This window comes from Pristiophorus japonicus, chromosome 6, assembly GCF_044704955.1.
Source record: "Pristiophorus japonicus isolate sPriJap1 chromosome 6, sPriJap1.hap1, whole genome shotgun sequence".
Lineage (NCBI taxonomy): Eukaryota > Metazoa > Chordata > Chondrichthyes > Pristiophoridae > Pristiophorus > Pristiophorus japonicus.
In genome coordinates, this window is record NC_091982.1 from 254202734 (window position 1) to 254227836 (window position 25103).

At 43.4% G+C, this 25103-nt stretch overlaps 1 protein-coding gene across 2 annotated transcripts in view; it reads right to left on the reverse strand.

Moving 5' to 3' along the window:
* Positions 1–25103, reverse strand: part of pid1 (phosphotyrosine interaction domain containing 1) — a 131444-nt gene that overhangs the window by 77193 nt on the left and 29148 nt on the right. The window contains exon 2 of one of the 2 annotated variants that reach the window (XM_070882478.1): positions 2955–3101. The exons of the other annotated variant lie outside the window; for it this stretch is intronic. Coding sequence (XP_070738579.1) covers positions 2955–3101 — 147 coding nt within the window. The remainder of the gene's footprint in view (positions 1–2954; positions 3102–25103) is intronic. 2 annotated transcript variants of the gene reach the window in all.

The window sequence follows — 25103 nt, forward strand, 5'->3', positions numbered from 1 at the left end:
CTCCCACCCCACCCTCGGCCAACCACCAACGATGATGATGAAGCCGGTCCCGATCCTCTCTCACCCCTCCGCCCCCACCCCCACCCCCGCCGATCCCTGGCCGACCGACCCCCACGGTCCATAGTTGAAGCCTCCATCCGCCCCCACCGTGATCCCCGACCCCTGCCAATGCTCTCTCCCTCCTCTCGATCCCCAACCCCTGCTGATTGCCGATCCTCCTCCCGCCATCTCTCCCCCGGGCCGGCCCCTCGCTTCTCAGGCCTCGCAAACTATTTGGCTGCGGGCGGAAATTCGAGGCCTCACATTCAAATCAGGCGCTGCCGTTAAAGTCAGCAATGCCTGCGGGAACCACGCCCTCCCGAATTTCCTGCCCACCTCAGAGGACCCCCGCCCGCAACCCGTCTACCGGGGAAATATTCCGCCCGCATGTCTCAGTGTGGATTCTTCAATCTCATTGGTTGAAGAGATACACTGTTGCTTGATCTGCTCACACACTCCACAGATTCCCTGTAGAGGCCCGTCATGCTGAATAGGGTCTCCAGTAACCATAAGTTGCCACTCAAAAGTCCACAAAAATTCTGTGGGCAGCTGTGAGCGCACCTTTATCGAGAATGCTCCTGATTAGCCACTGTACCTTCAGTTGAGAAATTAGTAGAATCACCAGATACACATGTAAATGTTGAGTCCAATCCTCTCTTCAGTCAAAGTGCACATACACACACTTCCAGCAGGCTTTACTGGATGGTAATCCAAAATGGAAATTTGGTCTGATTTTTTTTAACTCTATAGTCCAGGGGTGCTAAGGCCAATTGTATCACCCCTGTTTTTGGCCTGGCTGAGATCAGCTAGCGAAACACAGACCAGAGATAATACCTGCGGCTCCCCTGTTCCACATGGTTCAGCTATCTATCACTGCACAAATTTGCTGAGTCACCGGTGGGGGTGGGGCAGTCACAGTCCTGTAACTGCAACCACAATTACAAATATTTGCTTGTATAATGCTATGAAACGACCCTAATGAGGCATTGTCATGACAGTTTAATTGCAATGAATTGGGAATGAAAGGAAAATAGAGGGCACTTTAGGCCCCGACGTGTGGAATCTGTGCAAAAGCTTTTAGTGGGAGCCACATCATCAGAAAGTGGGGGTCATTTTCAACTGCGCTGCCTGGGCGATAAACTGGTGGAGAGGATTGCCCACCCATTGTACAATCTGCCCGATTTACATCCCAAGGGTCAAAGTTGAAAATTATCCAGTGTATCTAATTTGCACTTTTCATTGTTCACTGGTACATTGGTAAAAATATTTTTTGGTGAACTTCTGTGCTCAGTAAGAAGAATGCTGACACTGCTGGGGAACAGAGCGGTTTTGCAATTGATTCAGCCAGCATCAATACCAAGTACTCCCCTGAGCAGGTATTGCAGGGGATACAGATTAATTGTTGGGCAAAGCTCCTGCTATTCTGCCTCTAGAATATGCCTTAAGCCAAACCTCAGAAAAGCACTCCCTATTATACATACTTTTTCTCCCCAACCATGTTTTGACATCTCCGACTGAGGTGAACAATTTAATGGAAATTTTTACTGTGAACTCACACCACAAAGCACTTGATTGAGACTGACTGAACTCACATCACAGCTGACAAGAGCAAGATGACTTTTATCCCATAAGTATGGGTTCACACTAAGGCCGCAGGGTGAAAGCGGAGCATGGTAAATAACCCACTGAGATACTTATCCCCACCTCCTTGGAAAGTTATTTCATTATATCTGGTTCAGCTATACTTCATTCATCAAATGCAGGCCTTATGTAAATATTTACTTGCCATAGAATAAAAACGGAACGCACTGGTAATGGTGATCACTTTACACAGGTCAACTTGGACAATTAGGAGCCTTCTCCATTAAAAAGGTGCTCTCATCCTTTTGTTGACATCTACACTATTTACAAAGGGGAGGAACTCATGGGAAACCCGTGATTTAAACTGCTCCGTTCTGAGATTCCTTTCTGAGAAACTGAGGAAAGGTCTTCTGCTGAATTATATTTCAATGGCAATTTCAATGCTCACAATCAGGATGTAAAAAAAAACAGTTTTGAAGAATTGGGATGACTTTGATTCTTTGTTTATTAAGAACATAAGAATATAAGAATTAGGAACAGGAGTAGGCCATCTAGCTCCTCGAGCCTGCTCCACCATTCAACAAGATCATGGACACAGCTTCACTTGCCCGCCCGCTCCCCATAACCCTTAATTCCCTTATTGGTTAAAAATCTATCTCTTTGTGATTTGAATACATTCAATGAGCTAGCCACAGATTTACAACCCTCTGGGAGAAGAAATTCCTTCTCAACTCGGTTTTAAATTGGCTCCCCCGTATTTTGAGGCTGTGCCCCCTAGTTCTAGTCTCCCCGACCAGTGGAAACAACCTCTCTGCCTCTATCTTGTCTATCCCTTTCATTATCTTAAATGTTTCTATAAGATCACCCCTCATCCTTCAATATCCTATCAATATTTATCATTGATTTTAGTAAGCTCAGAGCCAAAGGGACATGGAAGGAGGCAGGTTAGTGCCCACGGTCCCCTGCATACTTATAATTTGCTGCTGGCTCCGTGATCACTCTCTTCCTCTCCCCGAATAAACATTTGCAGGAAAAAAATACTAATTTGAAAGCCACTGGAACGAGTAATTAATTCTCTGCATGGAACAGTCTGAGGTAACGTCTAAAGACTCAACAACCATTTACCTTTGGTGTGTTCTGAAGAGGCCAGTTGTCTGTAATGGATACTGGCACTCTGTCCAGACAGTAAATGTTACATTGAGGTTAGGAAGTAAAAACAACCATGTTCTTGCCCCAGCCAGTGAAATATTGTCAGTAATAAACAGCACATTGTTATCCTAAAAAAAAATCCCATCAGGCAACTGTCTACGACATCTGTAACAGTTGAAACAAACCTTGCGTTCTGTGTAAGACTGGCCATTCATCAGAGGAGCTGTGGGGGACAGTTCAATGGCTTCTGGTTCATGAAAGATGACGGTTGGTAGGGGCTCCTTCCGGAGTGTCAGAACATTCAGCTTTGTTTTCAGCATGGTCTGAAAGTGCTGGAATGCAAAAGAATGAATCAAATACGGTAGATGAGTGCTTTTGAGTTCGAGTTAACTATTTAAATAACAGGTTTTGCCATTGGGATTCCCTTTGGAAAGATGCCCTGATGGCAAGACTTCACCCTGAAACTGGATTCTTTTCAAATGTTATCAAAAAAAAAACATGAGCAAATTAACTGCCTCAGCTCTTCCTGCAGGTCAGAACATAAGCAAAATACAACAGAGGATCCTCCATAATGCAGTGAATAACGGAAATCGGCAGATAATTGAGAGTCTCTGAACTTTGCTCTTGAATTTATGGTACATCAATACTCAGACATGGAAGGAGGGTGAGTGAAATACATGCAAAAAATAGTTTGTGTTACCAACAAAAATAAATAAATGGCAATGAAAATGTTGCGCAATGAGAAAATATCTTGAACAAGGATTTGTCCTGAGATGGATAAACTGGACAGTGAACAACAGAAGTACAATAATGGAAGATCCACTGGATAAGCTTGTAAAACGTTTATTTTTGAGGAGGGGCTCTTTTCCCAGGGTGCCGCTACTGCGGTTTCTCAGCGAGTGTGGACAATTGTAGGTTGAGGTAACTTGTGTGGATGAATTCTCCCAAGTCCTTGTGTAGGAATTACCTGATATTAGTTTGGTAACTCTTCCTTCAAAGGCACCAGTTGGGAACTAAGGCTTGTGGAAATGCATTTTTGCTTATGGGACAAGGCAGCTTCAAACCCTTGAAGGATCTTAAAAACCTTTAAGTGGTTTTGGAGTAATATGCAGTCAGGGCGTATAAGGACACTTGTAAATTCAAAAGATTTTATTTTGCCCTACAGGTTTCGATTAGATCTCAAATAACTATAAATTCCATAGGATTTTAATTCTCTTGAGTATTACATTTTCCTGGTACACTTTGAAACAACTTGTACTGGACAATGCTCAGTCTGTGAAGTCTGAAAACGGATTATAAAAACATATGGGACCACGAAACAATCCTAAACTTACAGTATTCTCCAAGTGAAATCAAAAATTTTGTTAGGAGGCTAATATATCATGAACTTCCTGTGCCTTTCACAAATAGAAAAATTCTTAAACCAGCAGTCCAGCAGAGTATGACACTAGCCCATCAGTGTCCGTGTCAGAAATGTTTACCAGCTGTCTGAGGAATGTTAACTGCCAGCAAATTCTTCTCAAGATCTGTAAATGTTGTCTTTGTAAAATAAAAAAAAATAAGCAAACCTCAGAAAACACAAAATAACAAAAAAAAGTCAAATTTTCCTTTGTGCAAACTTGAATATGAACCAGACTTGTACTGGCAAGTTTGAACTGGAACCCCCCACCACACACACATTGCATAATAATGCTTGGGGGGCTCTTATGGCAAAGTGGATTAGAATACCGTCCTTCCATCTATTGGGCATGGGTTTGAAAGCAGCCCAGACTGACTGGCTGTAAGCATCCAGTGTTAATTTTGTTGAGGCGCTGCTAACCTAGTTTCTAGGAACATAGAACAGAATTTCCCATAATTCATTGCTAATTGACAATAAACTATTAATCTCACTTAGAGACAGTGTCAACAGTGGATGATGTGTGAAATTGAGATGCCACACTGGTATAGTATGGGGGAGGGGAGCTCCTCTGAGGCATTATGGCTGAGGCATATTGTTGGAGAATTTCAGAGAAAGCTTTATTCTCCCATGGTCTGATGCTATTTGTGACCAGGCAGTGTTTTCCCTGATAAATAGGATAAATGAAGAATGCGTTTATTTATACTGTAAAAATGGCCGCCCTTTGTCTCTGATTGGTCCCCTTGGAAGATAAGCCACACCCTGAAGTTTCTCTGGAATGTGTAACTGGAACCGCCCATCCCAAGTTCTCACTGACTTCACAAATTGTAACTCGATCCACTTTGACTTCCAGAAGCCACAGAGGATAGATCTCCCCAGAAGCCACCGAGTGCCAGCCAAAGTCCCTTACCCCAGCACGTGCTGCCTCCCCCAGCCGATGTCCCTTGCCCCCCAGCGCAAGTGCGTCCCTCCTCCAACCGAAGTCCCATACCCCAGCCCAAGTGCATTCCTCCTCCAACCGAAGTCCTGCACCCCAGCACAAGTGCTGCCTCCCCCAGCCGAAGGGCCCAAATTTGGCCCTCCGTTTTTTTTCGGCGCACCTCCGAGCCCCCCGTCGACATTTTACATCAGAAGCAGCGACGAAAAAAATCCGTGCGATCATGGCCGTTTCTCGGGCCGTCTGTGGAGCTGGCGTGGTGCAGAAGAAAGGGGGCGGAGCTAGGTCCCGGTTCTGAAAACAGTGCCGGGACCTCTGCACATGCGCATTAAGAGTCTGCGCGCATGTGCAGTAGCTCCTGGCAGGCCGTTTTGGCAAATGTGCGCTGCAGGCTGTATGGGAGGGGCCAAAGTACGCTGTCCCTAGCCCTGGCCGAATGGGCTCCCTCATCAGCGGCCCAGTAGGAGTTCTATTTTTTATTTATTATTTACTGATTGATTTTGGTGCTTTAGGTGCAGGGTTCCTTCTCTTTTATTTGTTAATTAATTGCTTATTACTTTTTGTGCTTTGTTTGGTGCTTGGTGGTGCTTTAAATGTAGTTACTTGCGCCGATTCCTTAACTGTGAGTAAGATCTTTCTGTGCAGGCAAAAGTGGACACATACGCTGCACTAAGTTAGTTTAGTACAACTTTTTTCAGGCCAAATTGGCATAAATGGTGTAAGTGGCTGGGAACGCCCCCTTTTGGAAAAAAAAACTGACCTAACAAAAAACCTAACTAACTCACTTACACTGGCGCAAATTAATTGGCCATATTTGCAACTAAAAAGATACAAATCAAATTACACCAAAAAAAAACGGTGCAACTCATGGGGAAATTTGGGCCCGAAGTCCCTATTTATACCAGCACAAGTACATGACCTTAGCTGGGGTATTGTGTACAGATTGTGAACAGGTTTATTGGATATGAAGTGAATAGTGACAGTGTAGTGAGTTCTGGATTTCATCTACTGCAACTATGTCCCTTGTAGGGGTTATAAGAACGTGATCCGTCTTCCCTGAGTTCCCTCTCTCCCCTCCGATCCCCCCACCCGTGTCTCTCTCTTCCCCCCCCCCCCACCACGCTCTCTCTCTCCCCCCCCAGTCTCTCTCTCTCTCTTTACCACCACCCCCCCGCTCTCTCTCTCCCACCCACACCCCCACCCAGGCTCTCTCCTCTCTCCCCACCATCTTCCAGGGCTCTCTCTCTCTCTATCCCCCCTCCCCCACACGCCCCCTCTCTCTTTCTCTTTCCTCCCCCCCTCCCGCTCGGCCGCCCGCCAGCTCGGGGCTACTCAGGGCCACTCAGGGGTCGGGGCCACTCAGGGGTCAGGGCTGCACAGGGGTCAGGGCTGCTCGGTCGGGGCTCAGCGGGCAATGTGGTCGGAATGATTCAGGTTTGGGTCTGGCACTTCTAGTTCGGGCGGGAGACATCGGGGGTGGAGTCTCGACAGACGCATGCGAAGAAGGACAGAAAAAACACAATACAAATAGTCAGTCCCATAAAGGAATGCCTTTATCTGGTTGAAATTGATGGACAGCTTATGAAGTTGTGAAAATGCATGGACTTGAAGCGTACTTTCCAAGAATGCACTTTCATTATCAACCAAAATCAAAATACATCCAACCACAATACACTTGCAATAATGATCATCGAACACCCCTCAAACAGTTAATGAGCCTCTTATACAGTGAAAAGTTGTTGTCAAGCCAAATGTAGAGTGCACAACTGTTACATTACAACAAGTAAGAAGACCTTGTTTCAAAGATCTGGTTGCTGAAAACCTGCATGGATTGTGTAAAGGAGTGTCACAGAGGTCATTTTGGTGGGAAGGATGACATTGAAGGTTGGCATGCAGGTACAGCAGGCGGTTAAGAAAGCAAATGGCATGTTGGCCTTCATAGCGAGGGGATTTGAGTACAGGGGCAGGGAGGTGTTGCTACAATTGTACAGGGCCTTGGTGAGGCCACACCTGGAGTATTGTGTACAGTTTTGGTCTCCTAACCTGAGGAAGGACATTCTTGCTATTGAGGGAGTGCAGCGAAGGTTCACCAGACTGATTCCCGGGATGGCGGGACTGACCTATCAAGAAAGACTGGATCAACTGGGCTTGTATTCACTGGAGTTCAGAAGAATGAGAGGGGACCTCATAGAAACGTTTAAAATTCTGACGGGGTTAGACAGGTTAGATGCAGGAAGAATGTTCCCAATGTTGGGGAAGTCCAGAACCAGGGGACACAGTCTAAGGATAAGGGGGAAGCCATTTAGGACCGCGATGAGGAGGAATTTCTTCACCCAGAGAGTGGTGAACCTGTGGAATTCTCTACCACAGAAAGTTGTTGAGGCCAATTCACTAAATATATTCAAAAAGGAGTTAGATGAAGTTCTTACTACTAGGGGAATCAAGGGATATGGTGAGAAAGCAGGAATGGGGTACTGAAGTTGCATGTTCAGCCATGAACTCATTGAATGGCGGTGCAGGCTAGAAGGGCCGAATGGCCTACTCCTGCACCTATTTTCTATGTTTCTATGTTTCCCCATCAAATACAGCAGAGCAAGCATAGTGGGCATGGTGAACATTGTCTCAACAGCAAGAAGAACATGGACAAAAGTGAGTGAGGGATTGGCGTCTCTGTTGCTTTCAATACTTTTCTACTTGTGAAAGGCACAGGAAGTTCATGATTGTCTGCCATGACTTAAGGAAGAGCATAGAGTAAGGCATGAATATTATTGTAAAGTAACAGCCAAATTGATTCTTACGGTAAAACTGTATGAATTATGCAAATGCACAGTCTGGACAAGCCCCTGGAAATCAAACTCTTACATGTTGAGGCCAATTCACTAAATATATTCAAAAAGGAGTTAGATGTAGTCCTTACTACTAGGGGAATCAAGGGGTATGGCGAGAAAGCAGGAATGGGGTACTGAAGTTGCATGTTCAGCCATGAACTCACTGAATGGTGGTGCAGGCTCGAAGGGCCGAATGGCCTACTCCTGCACCTATTTTCTATGTTTCTATGTGAATTTAAATTCTTGACGCAATGGAATACCAGTGCTGAGGGCTGTAAAATTATTTTCACCAATCACAGTCTTTCTCTCTTCACTAGTAAATTCAACAGAGAAAATCTGAATGGTGGCGACAGGGAGCACCAACTTGCGGTAAACACCTCCTCACTATTAGCTAGCACAGAGACTCATGATTTTCCCATTCAACTAAAGTGCTCGACCACAATTTCACATTGCCAGTATCTATTTCAGCAATTATGCCTCGTCATTCCTCCTAAACCAGAATGGAACACCAGCATGTTTAAAAACGTACAGTAACTCCTTAAAGTAACAGTTACAGAACCTCCTACTGTGCCATTTATGAGTAGCAAAGTATTGAGTACTTGAGGCAAATATTTTAGTATGACAGCGTTCGGACTCCTATCCACTAATATAAGTAAATTATTCCTTATTCCCTTCAACGCGAGTTTCAGGTCTCTTCCCCTATTCTAGTCTACTCTTTTTGAATCTCAAAAAGTGGCAGGCCTAGATAAAAGCTTTATCTGTTAACAACAACCTGGAATGCTCAATATTACTCCATTGCCATATGGGTATTCAAATCTAAGGTTTTGATTGGTTGGTTGGCAATAGTCAATCAGGGTTGTATTATACATAGGAGGAGAAATTTGACTTACGGCTGCCTGTTTTACACCTAAAATGGGCATAACGTTTCCAAATTTCGTGTTGCAATCTGCCATGCCCAATCCGGACTGGAAGTGCACCGGGTGCCATATTGGCTCGGGTGACTTTTAGTCGTCCAGGACTCCCACCTGAAACAGGCGTTACAGGCATTAGGGTCCTTAAATATGCAAATCAGGGTCTGGCGCGGTTGTAAAACGCCGATTGCGATATTTGGACCATTTTGAAGGCTGGGCCTCATTACCATGCTGCCAGTGAGCTGCATGCCCCAAATGCCTGTCCCATTGAAGCCAGCGATTCCAGGCTGGAGCAACATCGGGTGGCCCAGAGATTGACCTGGCCAACAGGAAGGAAGGACCGTGAGGTAGGGTGTGATTATGGATGATGATGGGAGGGGGATGGTGGGGGGGGGGGGGTGGGGAGAGCCTGCAGTGGCAGCAGCCCACATTAGCCTTATGGATCCAGAGGGGAATCTGCTGGTTCATTCACTACAGACTCTTTATTAGATGGAAAGAGCAGGGTCGAAATGCAACCTAGAGGTGATGGGATTGGAGCTACAGGAATGTACAAAATGGGCTTTCAAGTAACAAAAGAAAGGAATGGTTATGATTAGGCTTTTTGATGTAGAGAGTACACCTGGATCTAGTTAATGAATCTCTGAACAGTTATTTATGAGGTGAGTAGAGACCATTTCTCTCTTATTCGTTTCAACACTTGGACTCATTTCTCAAGGTTAATTCTTCCTGTACATATACATGCTTCAATGCCAAGTGTCAATAACTTTGCCTTTTCTATTAGTCTATGGCTGCATTTTCTAACTGCTGTGCCTCCACTGTATAGCAGTCTTTAGCAGTGATTCAGCTCAGCGCCAGGTAAACCAGAGGTCCCTCCATTAAAACTGGGTCAGCATTGGTGTGCTGCAATACTATGGAAAGGATATGGGAGTGGGAGCCAAGTCAATTGAAAACCTCAGTGCTGGGTTCATTGCCCTTGGAATATTGCCACTGATATATCACTGGACCAACACTGATTTGGCAAACATTCATCCCTCAATCAACATCACCAAAAACTGATTAACTATTCATTCATTTGGTGGCTGTTTGTTGGTCCTTGCAATGTACTAAATGGCCATTGCACTTCAAAGCAACACATTGTTTGCGAAGTGCTTTTAGACATTTCTGAGACGATCCTTCCGATAAGGCACTATATAAATGCAAATCTTTCGTTCATGGAAAAATTGTTAGCATGCTATATTTATTTATGCCAGCAAGATTTTGTTTGAGATTTTAATCCACATCTGTATTTTATTTTATATAAATGATTCACAAAGTCCCAGTCACTTCTTGGATGTAGATTCAACCACTTACTGTCATCTTACAGTAAACACATCCAGCCTGGTATTGCCAGCATCACATTCCTTCTATGCCTCTGACTCTTTTCTTCTGTAATATATGACCTGCATCGAGCACAAAAAAAGGGAGAGAGAAGGTCTCCCATTGAACGTCTCTGCGATTTTAGAGAAAGTGGGTCTCACCAGCACATTACAACTCCTCCATTGTTCCCTGTGCTGTGGCTCACATTGACGTGAAGAAAGACAGGCTTGTGTGAAATGCTTGATATGGATCTCCTGCAGAACAAAACTGTAAATAACGGGTAGGTGCTGATTTCCCCACACAGTGAAGTCACAATTCCAACCAGACCTATCAAGTATGTCCCCCACCTTTCGCCAAGACAGAAACTACAGGGAATTAAACAGCAGTTTGAATTCTGAAGTTTTCTTTGTTAATTTTGAAACTTCAGTAAATAAATAACTTCACAAGAGACTGCAGTTGATGAAAAAATGCACTTTTAGACTGGCTATCCATAGGTTGAAGATCTAACCCAAGGGACATTAAACAATTTAGAAATCTCCAGACCCTCATTAGGAGAGGGAGCAAGTGGAGGTAAGGTGCCTGTCTGAGGCATGGAGGTGAGGGAATCAGAAGTCAGGTCAACCCATGGTGGTCAGAGACAGTCCTGGGAACCGTTGGCTTGTGTATGGGAAGGATACATGGCGTCTGGAGGGGGGGGGAGGGGAAGAGAAGGTAAGAACAGGATTATGAATATGAATGTTTCGGTAACCAACTGATGGAACCATCATTTGATGAGGTATGTTGTGAGCTATGCTGTGATTAGGAAGATGGTTGCAATGCTCTCACACATTTTATGGTGAATTGTGCAACTCAACACGCCGATCATGAGGAGTTCCTGGTAACTGCTGGCCTAGGCTGGCCAAAGAAAATACTGACACAAAAGAGCCAACAAAAATCGAGCACGGTATTAGAAATTAAAATAACGTGATTGTACAGATTGCGCTATAGATGACATGATGAGAAATAGAATGTACCGCAGGAAGAAACTCCCATGGGCCAAATCATCCTCTCTCAAGCCCCATTGATCTTTTGTATAAAGACAAAAGAGGCAGATGAGCAGAGCATGCAGGGTGCAACAGGTGTGGTCCCCTACACCAGAGACCATTAACCCCTTTAAGGAAGCTGCTGGGAAGCTCATTGAAAGGGAGTCTCGAAAGTGAGGTCTGTACAGGTTATCCTAACACACCAAGTCCCACTCACGATCACCCCTGTGTGCGCTGACCTGCATTGGCTCAATTTTAAAATTCTCATCCTTCTTTTCAAATTCCACTATGGCCTCGCCTCTCATTATCTCTATATTCTCCTCCAGCCCCACAACCCCCCCCGAGATCACTATGCTCTTGCGCATCCCTGATTTTCAGCGCTCCGCCATTGGTGGCCGTGCCTTCAGATGCCAAGGCCCTAAGCCTGAAATTCCCTCCCTAAACCTCTCCGCCTCTCTACCTCTCTCCCCTCCTTTAAGACGCTCCTTAAAACGTATCTCTTTGGCCAAGCTTTTGGTCACTTGTCTTAATATCTCCTAATGTAGCTTGGTGCCAAATTTTGTTTGATAACTCACCTCTGAAGTGTCTTGGGATGTTTTACTATGTTAATTATGCTATATAAATACAGAACTAGTGATATGTCTTATTTATGTAATGTAGTGTGACTGTCGCCAAGTGCACACCAGAACTTGTAATGACAATGGATTACCCACATGAATAAGTATGGATGCTCATAATGTACCATCTGCTCTCCTCATAGAGCAAAGAGAATTCACTCACCCTTGAACAAGAGCAACACAGACAAAAGCAGCAACTGTCATCCCCCACACTTGAATCAGTCACCATACACGCACCTCACAGGCCGTGATGTTTACAGGGAATTGTAGGATGAGACTAGCTTTGAGACTAGGGAGGGAGAACAGGCTGAATAGAACTGTTGGAATAGAAGCAGAAGTGTTAGCTGAAATAAATAGCAAAACATTTTTGTCGTAGGAGAAACTGAAAAAAACAGGCTATGAGGTAGTGAAAGATAAAAACGCTGTTGTAGATGGGCAAGGAATATCAAAAATATAAATCAGAAATGTAGATAAAAGAATAAAAGTTAATGTTCTCAAGATTAAGTGTGATGATTGAGTGCTATGTACATGAATGTACAAAACATTCAAAACAAAATTTTCAATGTTCTAAGTATTAATCAATTTGGAGGGATATGATACAGCAGGGGGTAATCTATTGTTTAGCGGATGGCTGGTGGAATATGGAGCAAACCACGCAGCAGTTGCAGTGGGAGGCCCAGAGCATTTCGAAGGCTGGGCCTCATTTAAATAAAACTAGTGAGCTACCTGCCCCAAATGGACGACCTGATGGAGCTTGCTGGATTTGGGCCGCTGCAGTATCGGGCAGCCTCGGGGATGCCTGGCTGGCAGCAAGGTAAGCTAGGTTGAATGGGTGCTGCTCAGACTATGGAAGGGTTGGAAATGGTGAATCCCAGGGATCAGTGTTGGGATGACCTTTCCTCTCAGTATATATAGATGATTTGGACTTGGGTATTGGACACACAATCTTGAAATTTGCTAACAACACAAGAGTAGGGGCAATGTTGTAGATGTTGTAAACACTGTTATTGATAGGCAAAAGACACAGTGGACCACCATATTGGTTCATTCTAAAACACAGATATTTGACACTTAGGGAGGCTACAGTTCTCGAGTTTTAGTGAAAAAGTAGACATGACTATAAAGTGGGGAATAACACTTTATGCTCATCTCTCATTTGCTAAAATTATCAAACAGAGGAAAATGTACCTTTTGGTTCCCTCAAAATTTACAGCACTGTGCATACTGCAGCCTTGTGATCCTGTTTATAACCCCAACATACAGCCATATTAACGAATACACCCCCCAGAAACGTGCAGTAAAACTGAGAATATATGCTCACTGTTATTACCCCCTTGTTGTTCAGCAACCAAAGACAATATTTAATGTACAGCATACATCGAAATATGATTTATTTTGGGTTTTTTCTCCTTACTAAATTCTCAAGACATTACATTCACACATATTTTATGAAGCTATTGCACATTTTGATTTTATAGTGCTTACAGAAGTAGATAAAGGAAAGAAAAGAAACTAACTGGCACTTATATAGCATTTTTTATGACCTCAGGACATTCCAAAGCGCTTTACAGCCAATGAGTACTTTTGAAGTGTAGTCACTGTTATAATGTAAGGAAACACGGCAGCCAATTTGCATACAGCAAAGCCCCACAAACAGCAATGAGATACATGAACAGATAATCTGTTTTAGTGCTGTTGGTTGAGGGATAAATAATACAGGGTACATAAGAGATAATACATTAAGGTTAATTGACATGGCTGTCCTTGCGCTGGAAGCAATGTGGGTTTTCGAGTTGAATCAATTTATTTGGCCTTGGTCTCGAGATCAGTTGAGTCAGAGAAATTGTGGTCTTGTGTACTAAGCAGTTATGTTAATTGAAATCATTGAGACCACCAAATACAGACTGTAGACTGTTTTGTATTTCTCCAGTTTCAGAAGGAGGCCAAATATTACTCTTTTTGATTGGGATATGTCTATATATACTTATGATACCAGGAGGGCTACATCCTGCTATGGGGACAATGGGTCTTCCAGAATAGAAAGCTACAACAGTCTTTCAATGGTTATTGCTTAGTACGAAGTCTTTCGATCTGGCACTTAAACCCCATCCTGAACTGTTCTCATCAGGATATGACTCATACAATGGTAAAATCACGAGTGATTCATGGATGAGAATGGAACTGTTTCTGGCAAGTGTTTTGAGATCAGATTTTCCAAATATAACCGTACAGTTTAGAAGTCAGACACCTTTGCGGAAGTACTGCCACATCATTGCACCAGATGGAAATATTTGAGAGCACAGTTCACCAAAGTGTCTGTTATACGTTTTCTTTGTTAAAACCCTGTTCAGTATACCTGAAACATGAGGAAAGAAAAGAGTAACAGGATGAAAGGAGGTAACTCCATGGTTTTAGTTCTAACTAAAATAGGATTAAGGGTACTATTCAGACATTCAATTTCCTTACCATGTTTGAACGAGTTAATGGATGTAAGATGTGAGAGGAGTGTTTATTTTATAGCTGTTACGTGTCAGAAATAACTGAATTAGGTGAAGAAGAATATTTAGGCAATGGATGAATCTTGTTGCAAAGATCTACATGCCAAGGATAAACTACTGTCTGGCTTTCACTGAGCAGCAGTGTGTGCAGTAGTTTCATCTCACCATGGACATCTGCTACTTCTTCAGTATCTTGAATCCCTGCTCCTACTTGCCACAGGCCTACCAGTAGCAGTCAAGATAACTGCCGCATTCAGTTTATAAGCTACCAATAACTTTTAGTTTACAAGAAGGATCACGAGTGTCAAATTGCAATGGGCAGGTGATGGATTCACATTTACTGAGATAAATGCAGTTTCCAAGATCGGCAAGGACACACGATGCTGATTAACAATGTTTCGATGGGTTAGAGTTTCCCTAACCTGTTTTTCTGGCGCCCTCACCCAAGGTGCCCCGTTTTTGTCCGCTTCCAGGCGTGCCGAAAAAAGACGTCGGTATTCTGGCCACTCCCCAGCCTTGCTTCGGTCGTGGCGCAGTGTAGCCCAATGGATTGGGGGCGGAGTCAGGTCCCGGTGCTGAAAACAGGGCCGGGGCCTCTGCACATGCGTGCTAGAGTCTGCGCGCATGTGCAGTAGCTCCTGGCTGGCCGAATCTGTGAGTACGCGCTGCAGGCTGTGTGGGAGGGGCCCGAAGCACGCCGTCCCTAGCCCTGGCCGAATGGGCTCCCTCATCGGTGGCCCGCTGTGTTCCCTAAGGTAGGACTTCTATTTTTTATTTGTTATTTACTGATTGATTTTGGTGCTTTACATGCAGGGTTCCTTCTAATTTTTTTAATTGTTATTTATTGATTGCTTATTACTTTGGTCTTGGTGCTTTAGGGGCAGGGTTCCTTCTATTTTATTTGTTAATTAATTGCTTATTACTTTTTGTGCTTTGTTTGATGCTTGGTGGTGCTTTAAATGTAATTACTTGAGCCAATTCCTTAACTCTAGGTAAGGTTTTTCTGTGCGGGCAGAAATGGCAACATACGCTGGCCTAAGTTAGTTTGGAGCAACTATTTGCTGGCCAAACGCCTAAAACAGGAGTAAGTGGCTGGGAACGCCCCCTTTTTGAAAAAAAAAACTAAACGAAAAAAAAACCTAACTAACTCACTTACACTGGCACAAATTAAATGGCCAGAATTGCAACTAAAAAGATAGTCCAGAAAAATCAAGTTGCTCAAAAAAAAAAAGGAGCAACTCCTGGGGAAACTTGGGCCCTATGTCACTGCTGAATTTTCCTGGGGAATTGGTGTTCCAGGCAGATTCCCAAAGCACAATTCTCATAAATCCCAAAGGATACTTTTCTGTAATATCAAGTACAGAATCATGCAGATAACTAATAACTTCCTAGCTTAATTCATCATTTTGAATCAGTCTCAGACAATGGTTTGAAGAAAGGTTGCCACATCTACATAACCCATAGATACTGGACATCACCTTGATGACAATATGCAGGAGAGAATTCTGAAGCTTAGATGTCCTCAGATCCTCTGTTGATGAAGAGCACAATACAAGCAGTAAGGTAAACTAGGGTTAAAACTATCAGCTAGTGAGGAGAAGAAAAGTTATTCTTAACAGAGATCTTGGTGCTCAATTTATTCAAATATGTATTTAGACAACATGACCTACTTAAGGCATACAATTTATGAGCACTGATCCTAGTTTCTAAAGAGGCTGTCTTGAGAGGATGTGATTCCATATTAAAACTCACTAAAATAAACAGTAATAACTGAGCATAAACAAAGGATCATGCTAAATTTCCTCTGTACTTTATAATTCCTCCAAATAATTCAGTGCAGCAAACCCTTAAATAACCCATTAGAAAGCAACAGATGCCAGACAATGGACAATCTGACAAGCAAAGAGAATGAGGCAGTCTGACGCTACAGCATGTTACTCTTCAATGGGCTATGCCATAGAGTGGTAAAAGATATTAAAAGCTTCCAGTTTTAGCAATGTCATTGGACGAGAGGGTTGAATTGTCAGCTGCGGGGGGGCGGGGGGTTGTGCGGTGGGAGGAATGGGTCATTCCTCCAAAGAGAGCTGGTGAAAATCAAGCACAATGGACTCGGGGCTTGTCTTGTGCACTTCCTAGAGACAAGCTCAAGAGCATTAGTCTCAGAAGACTAGGAATACATCATTAGCACAACATCAGAAGGCAGAGAATGGAATGTGGGCCGGGGGCTGGGGGGCAGGGGGGATGGGGGGGGGGGTGTGGGGAGGGAACGTTTTAACCCCACGGTAACAATCTCTAACTGTCCTCTTCAAACATCCTTGGACAGGCACAATGATAGATACAACAGCAACCCTATGCATTATTAAACGTACCACAGATTGTAAGGGAGACAGGTCCAGACCAAAGCAAGTGCCTGAACCCATAGTTCCTGTATAATCATAGAATCATGTTGTCTAAATACATATTTAAATAAATTGAGCACCAAGATCTCTGTTAAGAATAAGTTTTCTTCTCCTCAATACCTTATAGTTTTAACCCTAGTTTAACTTACAGTAGGAGGCCATTTGGCCCATCGAGCCCGTGCTGGTGCTCTGCAAGAGCACCTCAGCTCGTCCCACTTCCTTCACCCTTTCCTCGTAGTCCTGCATTTTTTTTTTCCTTCAGGTACTTATTCAATTCCCTTTTGAAAGCCATGATTGATCTGCCTCCACCCCCCTTTCAGGCAGTGCATTCCAGATCATAACCACTCGCTGCGTAAAAAAGTTTTTCCTCATATCGCCTTTGGTTCTGCCAATCACCTTAAATCTGTGTCCTCTGGTTCTCGACCCTTCCGCCAATGGGAACAGTTTCTCTCTGTCTACTCTGTCTAGACCCCTCATGATTTTGAACAATTCTATCAAATCTCCTCTCAACCTTCTCTGCTCTAAGGAGAACAACCCCAGCTTCTCCAGTCTATCCACACAACTGAAGTCCCTCATCCCTGGAAGCATTCTTGGAAATCTTTGTTGCACCCTCTATAAGGCCTTCACATCCTTCCTAAAGTGCAGTGCCCAGAATTGGACACAATACTCCAGCTGTGGCCAAACCAGTGTTTTATAAAGGTTCATCATAACTTCTTTGCTTTTGTACTCTATGCCACTATTTATAAAGCCCAGGATCCCATATGTTTTTTTAACCACTTTTTCAACCTGCCTTGCTACCTTCAATGATTTGTGTACATATTCCCCAGGGCTCTCGGTTTCTGCACCCCCTTTAGGATTGTACCCTTTAGTTTATATTGCTACCAAAATGTATCATTTCACACTTTTCTGTGTTAAACTTCATCTGCCACTTGCTGCTATTTTGGCCATCATGGGGATCCAAAGTATAAACATGACTGTTCCCTCACATTTTGTATTTTTTAAAGAAAATATAATAGTGTAAAAAGCAACAAAAATAGCTTTTACTATGATATCTGTACATTTGCTAACAAATCTACTCCTTGAAAGAGACGATTGCGGCACTGGATTTGTTCGTATGTGCTAAATCCTGAAATACTGAGCAATACACCGGACTGAAAACACTGTCATCTTGTTGCATGAGTTAGTCTGAACTGCATCAAAGGAGATTACAGCAACAGAGAGGGTGGATGAGTTTACATCACTATGTCACCAATCACATGCCTCTTACCTCCTCTGTATGAACCTGTTGAAGTGTCTTTCCTGGGCAACAATAACCCACTTAATCCTAGTGCCATTTTGAAAAGATTCAGACCATATTTAGAACCTCTTTTGAAGTGGACAAGAGTTTCCTCTTCAGCACTCATGCAAATTAGTGGTAAAAACAGGACAGAAAAATGCACCTCCTGACTCCCCAAAGCCTTTCCACCATCTACAAGCACAAGTCAGGAGTGTGATGGAATACTCTCCACTTGCTTGGATGAGTGCAGCTCCAACAACGCTCAAGAAGCTCATCACCATCCAGAACAAAGCAGCCCGTTAATTGGTACTCCATCCACCATCTTAAACATTCACTCCCTCCACCACTGGTGCACTGTGGCTGCAGTGTGTACCATCTACAAGATGCACTGCACCAACTCGCCAAGGGTTCTTCCGACCGCACCTCTACTACCTAGAAGGACAAGGGCAGCAGGCACATGGGAACACCATCACCTCCAAGTTCCCCTCCAAGTCACACACCATCCTGACTTGGAATCTCTGTTCCTTCATCGTCACTAGTCAAAATCATGGAACTCCCTGCTTAACAGCACTATGGCAGTAGCTTCACCACACAGACTGCAGTGGTTCAAGAAGGCAGCTCACCATCACTTTCTCAAGGGCAATTAGGGATGGACAATAACTGCCAGCTTTGCCAGTGACACCCACATACCGCGATTGAATTAAAAAAAATAAACACGTACCGTACACTCCTGTTTACAATTTTCTTACAAATAGCAAAAAAGTGAAAACCTGCCCTCTTTGGGAGTTTGGAAAATAAACTAGTTGCCTTACATGACTAGGCACTTCCTACTTGATATTTTTCTCCAAACATCTCCAGCTTTAGAATTTAATGAAACATCCAATTGAAGCATGCAAAATTAAAAATAACCTCTCTGGAGTTTGCAGTTCGAGAAGGGTATGCAGAGAGCACTCAAAATATTGCATTGGAAGAGACCGAGGCATCCAGACATTCATTCATATTTTTGGCACTAGCCCAATGGGCCTCAATAATAATATGAACTATACCAGCTTTTACTGTGCAAGCCCTTGGCCTGCATGCTGAAGGGAATGTGGTTACACCATTCATTTTGAAAACCGAAAAGGAGCTTCTGAAATGAATAGCAATAAAATGGAAATATATATTCGAATTTAAAAAAAACATGAATCAACCATTATATAATGGTTTAAGCTTTTCAAACATGGGTCAATTTGTTAGCTTAGGAACTGGGAGTATATTTTATCCCTGTGTGTAAAGTTTTTAAAAATTATGCTACCAATTCAGTGGAAGTATTTTTCTTTAACTTTACACACAAAACACACTGATTACTAAGAAGTGGGCCAGTTTACATTAGCTTTAAAGGGAAATAAAATGTACAGATATTGTATCCCCTCATCATCATCATAGGCAGTCCCTCGAATCAAGGATGACTTGCTTCCACGTCAAATAGTTCACAGGTGCTCCATGAAGGACCTAAAATTCCAGATCCCGAACTAAATCTTGAAGGGTGGAAGATGCCTGTGCGTGGATGTTTTAACGTGGGGTGGCCGTTGGACACCAGCCACAACACGGGCTTGACAGAGCGAGGTCTTGGTCCAGTGGCAAGGATTAACGATGATGACTGGAGACCAGCTCTGCTGCACGGACCGAGCGTGCACACATATCGCAGTGTGGGCTATCCCGTGCTGTCCCTGGGCCCTCGCCTTTCCTGGGCCCCGAACTCACGCCTCTCCTGGGCCCCGATCACTAGCACAGTGCTCGCTACTTGTGTGATGCTCAGAGAACGTAAGAACATAAGAAATAAGAGCAGGAGTAGGCTACTTGGCCTCTTGTGCCTGCTCCGCCATTCAATAAGATCATGGCTGATCTGATCCTGACCTCAACTCCACTTTCCTGTCTGCTCCACATAATGCTTGACTCAATTATCATTCAAAAATCTGTCTATCTCCACCTTAAATATATTCAATGACCCAGTCTCCACAGTTCTCTGGGGCAGAGAATTCCAAAGGTTCACGACCCTCTGAGAGAAGAAATTTCTCCTCATCTCTGTTTTAAATGGGTGACCCCTTATTCTGAAACTATTGCCCCTAGTTCTAGATTCCCCCACGAGGAGAAGCATCCTCTCTACATGTACCCTGTCGAGCCCCCTCAGAATCTTCTGTTTCAATAAGATCACCTCTCATTCTTCTGAACTCCAATGTGTATAGGCCCAACCTGCTCAACCATTCTTCATAAGACGACCCCCTCACCTCAGGAATCAACCTATTGAACATTCTCTGAACTGCCTCCAAAGTATGTATATCCTGTCATGTATGTAACCTCAATGTAACACCACTGTATTACTGTATACACTCAACCTAGATGCACACCTTGACCACAAGGGGTGAACTTGTGGGAGACACTCCTTACCTGATCACACAGTTATAAAAAGGGAGGTCCCACGCAGGGTCATCACTTGGAGTCCTGTGAATAAAGAGTTAAGGTCACAGAGTGACCTTGTTCCCAGTATGTGCCTCGTGTGGTTTCATGCTGTAGAGTAAGGACTTTACATATCCCTCCTTAAATAAGGAGACCAAAACTGTACGCAGTACTCCACGTGTGGTCACACCAACGCCCTGTACAGTTGTAGCAGGACTTCCCTACTTTTATACTCTATCCCCCTTGCAATAAAGGCCAACATTCCATTTGCCTTCCTAATTACTTTCTGTACCTGCATACTAACTTTTTGTGTTTCATGTACAAAGACCCCCAAATCCCTCTGTACCGCAGCATTTTGTCGTCTCTCTCCATTTAAATAATAATTTGCTTTTTTATTCTTACTACCAAAGTGGATAACCTCATACTTTCCCACATTATACGCCATCTGCCAAATTTTTGCCCACTCACTTAGCCTGTCTATATCCCTTTGCAGATTATTTGTATCCTCTTCACAACTTACTTTTCTACCTACCTTTGTATCATTAGCAAATTTGGCTACATTACACTCGGTCCCTTCATCCAAGTCATTAATATAGATTGTAAACAATTGGGGTCCCAACACCGATCCCTGGGGCACCCCACTAGTTACGGTTTGCCAACCTAAAAATGACCCATTTATCCCGACTCTCTATTTTCTGTTAGTTCGCCAATCCTCTATCCATGCTAATATATTACCCCCAACCCAGTGAACTTTTATCTTGTGCAGTAACCTTTTATGTGGCACCTTATCGAATGCCTTCTGGAAATCCAAATACACCACATCCACTGGTTCCCTTTTATCCACCCTGCTCGTTACATCCTCAATGAATTCTATTTGTCAAACATGGTTTCCCTTTCATAAAACCATGCTGACTCAGCTTGATTTTATTACGGTTTTCTAAATGTCCTGCTACTACTTCCTTAATAATGGACTCCAGCATTTTCCCAATGACAGATGTTAGGCTAACTGGTCTAGTTTCCTGCTTTCTGTCTCCCTCCTTTCTTGAATAAGGGCATTACATTTGCTGTTTTCCAATCCGCTGGGACCTCTTCAGAAACCAGGCAATTTTGGTAGATTATAACCACTATCTGTGCAGCCACTATTAAGACTCTAGGATGCAGGCCATCAGGTCCAGGGGACTTGTCCACCTTTAGTCCCATTAGTTTGCCTAGTACTTTTTCTCTAGTAATAGTGATTGTTTTAAGTTCCCCCCTCCCTATAGCCCCTTGATTATCTATTATTGGGATGCTTTTAGCATCTTTGACTGTGAAGACCGATATAAAATATTTGTTCAAAGTCTCTGCCATTTCCCTGTTTTCCATTATTAATTCCCCAGTCTCATCCTCTAAGGGAACGTTTACTTTAGCTACTCTCTTTCTTTTTATATACCTGTAGAAGCTCTTACTGTCTGTTTTTCTTTTTCTTGCTAGTTTACTCTCATAATCTATCTTCTCCCTCGTTGTTACTTTTTTAGTCGTCCTTTGCTGATTTCTAAAAAAATTCTCAATCCTCTGGTCTACCACTAATTTTCGCAACATTGTATGCCTTTATTTTCAATTTGATGCCATCCTTAACTTCATTAGTTAACCACGGATGGTTCATCCTTCTCTTAGAGTCTTTCTTTCTCACTGGAATATATCTTTGCTGAGAGTTATGAAATATCTCCTTACATGTCTGCCACTCCTTATCTACTGTCTTATCCTTTAATATATTTTCCCAGTTCACTTTAGCAAACTGTTTCTTCATAACTTTGTAATTGCCTTTATTTAAGTTCAGGACACTAGTTTGAGTCCCAAGTTTCTCACCCTCAAACTGAATTTGAAATTCTAACATGCTATGATCACTCTTCCCTAGAGGATCCTTTACTGTGAGATAATTAATTAATCCTGTCTCATGACACATTACCAGATTTAGAATAGCCTGCTTCCTGGTTGGTTACAGAACCTATTATTCTTAGAATCCATCCCGAATACACTCTATGAACACGTCCTCAAGGCTATCTTGGCCAATTTGATTTGTCCAATCTATGTGAAGATTAAAATCACACATGATTATTGTAGTACCTTTCTTACAAGCCTCCATTATTTCTTGATTTATACTCTGTACTACAGTGTAGCTATTGTTAGGGGGTCTGTAGACTACTTCCACCAGTGACTTATTTCCCTTATTATTTGTTATCTCCATCCAAACTGATTCTACATCTTGATCTTCTGAGCCAATATCATTTCTCACTACTGCACTGATCTCAACCTTTATTAACAGAGCTACCCCACTTCCTTTTTCTTTCTGCCTATCCTTCCGAAATGTCAAATAACCCTGAATATTCAGTTCCCAGCCTTGGTCACCTTGAAACCACGTCTCTCTAATGGGTATCAGATCATACCCATTTATATCTATTTGTGCCATCAACTCATCTATCTTGTTACGAATGCTGCATACGTTCAGATAAAGATCTTTGAATTTTGTCTTTTTACCATATTTCCCTAATCTGATTCTACTTTCTGGTGCACTCTTTATCTTTAAACACTCTGTCCCTTCCTGTCACACACTGGTTATCATTAACCCTATCACTACCCTGCACTATTGCCTTCTCGTTTTTCTTTGACTTTTTAAATTTCCCCTCACCTGAACCCTCCCCCCACTATTTAGTTTAACGTCCTATCTACAGCCCTAGTTATTTGATTTGCCAAGAGCACGGTTCAAGTGAAGCCCGCCCCAACGGAAAAGCTCCCTGTTTCCTGAGTACTGGTACCAGTGTCCCATGAATCGAAACCCATTTCTCCCACAACAACGCATTCATCTCTCTGATCTTATTGACCCTACGCCAATTTGTTCGTGGCTCAGGTAGTAATCCAGAGATTATTACCTTTATGGTTCTGCTTTTTAATGTAGCCCCTAGCTGCTCGTACTCCCTCAGCAGAACCTCTTTCTTTGTCCTAGCTATGTCGTTGGTACCCATGTAGACCACGACAACTGGATTTTCACCTCCCACTCCAAGTTCCTCTACAGGCAACACAGGCAACACCGCCTTCAGGACTCACGTTCTCGGCTGCAGAGAACAGTATCTATCCCCCTAACTATACTGTACCCTACCAATACTACATTTTTTTTTTTACTTCCCCAAGTTGAATGGTCTCCTGTACCACGGTGCTGTGGTCAGTTTGCTCATCCTCCCTGCAGACCTTGCTCTCGTCCACACAGGGAGCAAGAAGAGGATACTGAGATTAGATTTTTTACTGAATTTTAAAGTGAGCTCATACCAATAAAACATTAAAACACCTTGGGACATCTGACTATGTTAACGGTGTTATGGAAATTCACGGTGATGTTATTATTTTCAGTCTGAAGCTGTCCTGCTTTCTTTGAAGCAAAGGCCCCAAAATTCCTTGAGGCCTTTTGCCACAAAATTGCACTGCTGAACCAGGGCTTCTGCCCCTGATCCACTGCCGTAAATTGTGAGGTCATCTCAATGATCAAATCCACCGGTGTAATTGCCATGCATCACGAGAATACTGCGGAGGTGGGGGAGGGGGTTGGAAAAGTGCAGCCTTTAAAAAAACCTGGAATGATTGACGGGTTCAACAGGGGGTTGAGGTGCAACGTTATTAAAAGGATACCTATACCATGGAGGTGCAACGAGACCTGTGTTTCATGGTACATCAGTCATTGAAGGTTGGCATGCAGGTACAGCAGGCGGTGAAGAAAGCAAATGACATGTTGGCCTTCATAGCGAGGGGATTTGAGTACAGGGGCAGGGAGGTGTTGCTACAGTTGTACAGGGCCTTGGTGAGGCCACACCTGGAGTATTGTATACAGTTTTGGTCTCCTAACTTGAGGAAGGACATTCTTGCTATCGAGGGAGTGCAGCGAAGGTTCACCAGACTGATTCCCGGGATGGCGGGACTGACCTATCAAGAAAGACTGGATCAACTGGGCTTGTATTCACTGGAGTTCAGAAGAATGAGAGGGGATCTCATAGAAACGTTTAAAATTCTGACGGGTTTAGACAAGTTAGATGCAGGAAGAATGTTCCCAATGTTGGGGAAGTCCAGAACCAGGGGTCACAGTCTAAGGATAAGGGGTAAGCCATTTAGGACCGAGATGAGGAGAAACTTCTTCACCCAGAGAGTGGTGAAACTGTGGAATTCTCTACCACAGAAAGTTGTTGAGGCCAATTCACTAAATATATTCAAAAAGGAGTTAGATGAAGTCCTTACTACTAGGGGGATCAAGGGGTATGGCGAGAAAGCAGGAATGGGGTACTGAAGTTGCATGTTCAGCCATGAACTCATTGAATGGCGGTGCAGGCTCGAAGGGCCGAATGGCCTACTCCTGCACCTATTTTTTATGTTTCTATGTTTCTATGCCTACAGGCACTGAGAGAGTCAATTTAATGCTGGGTTAATCAAGACTGTAACAAAGCTTTTCCCAGGCCCAAATCAGTTTCCTTGTGGCAGCAGTTGCACTGTTCCCATCCAATATATCTTAGTCAGTCCCCATTTCAGGTCTTTCCACGTCAACCGTACCTTTTCTCCATAGTTTCCTCTTATCTCAAACAGCTGAACCAATGGCATCTCCTGCCAGGTCAAGGCGATGGTGTAAGAAGATCAAAGATTTT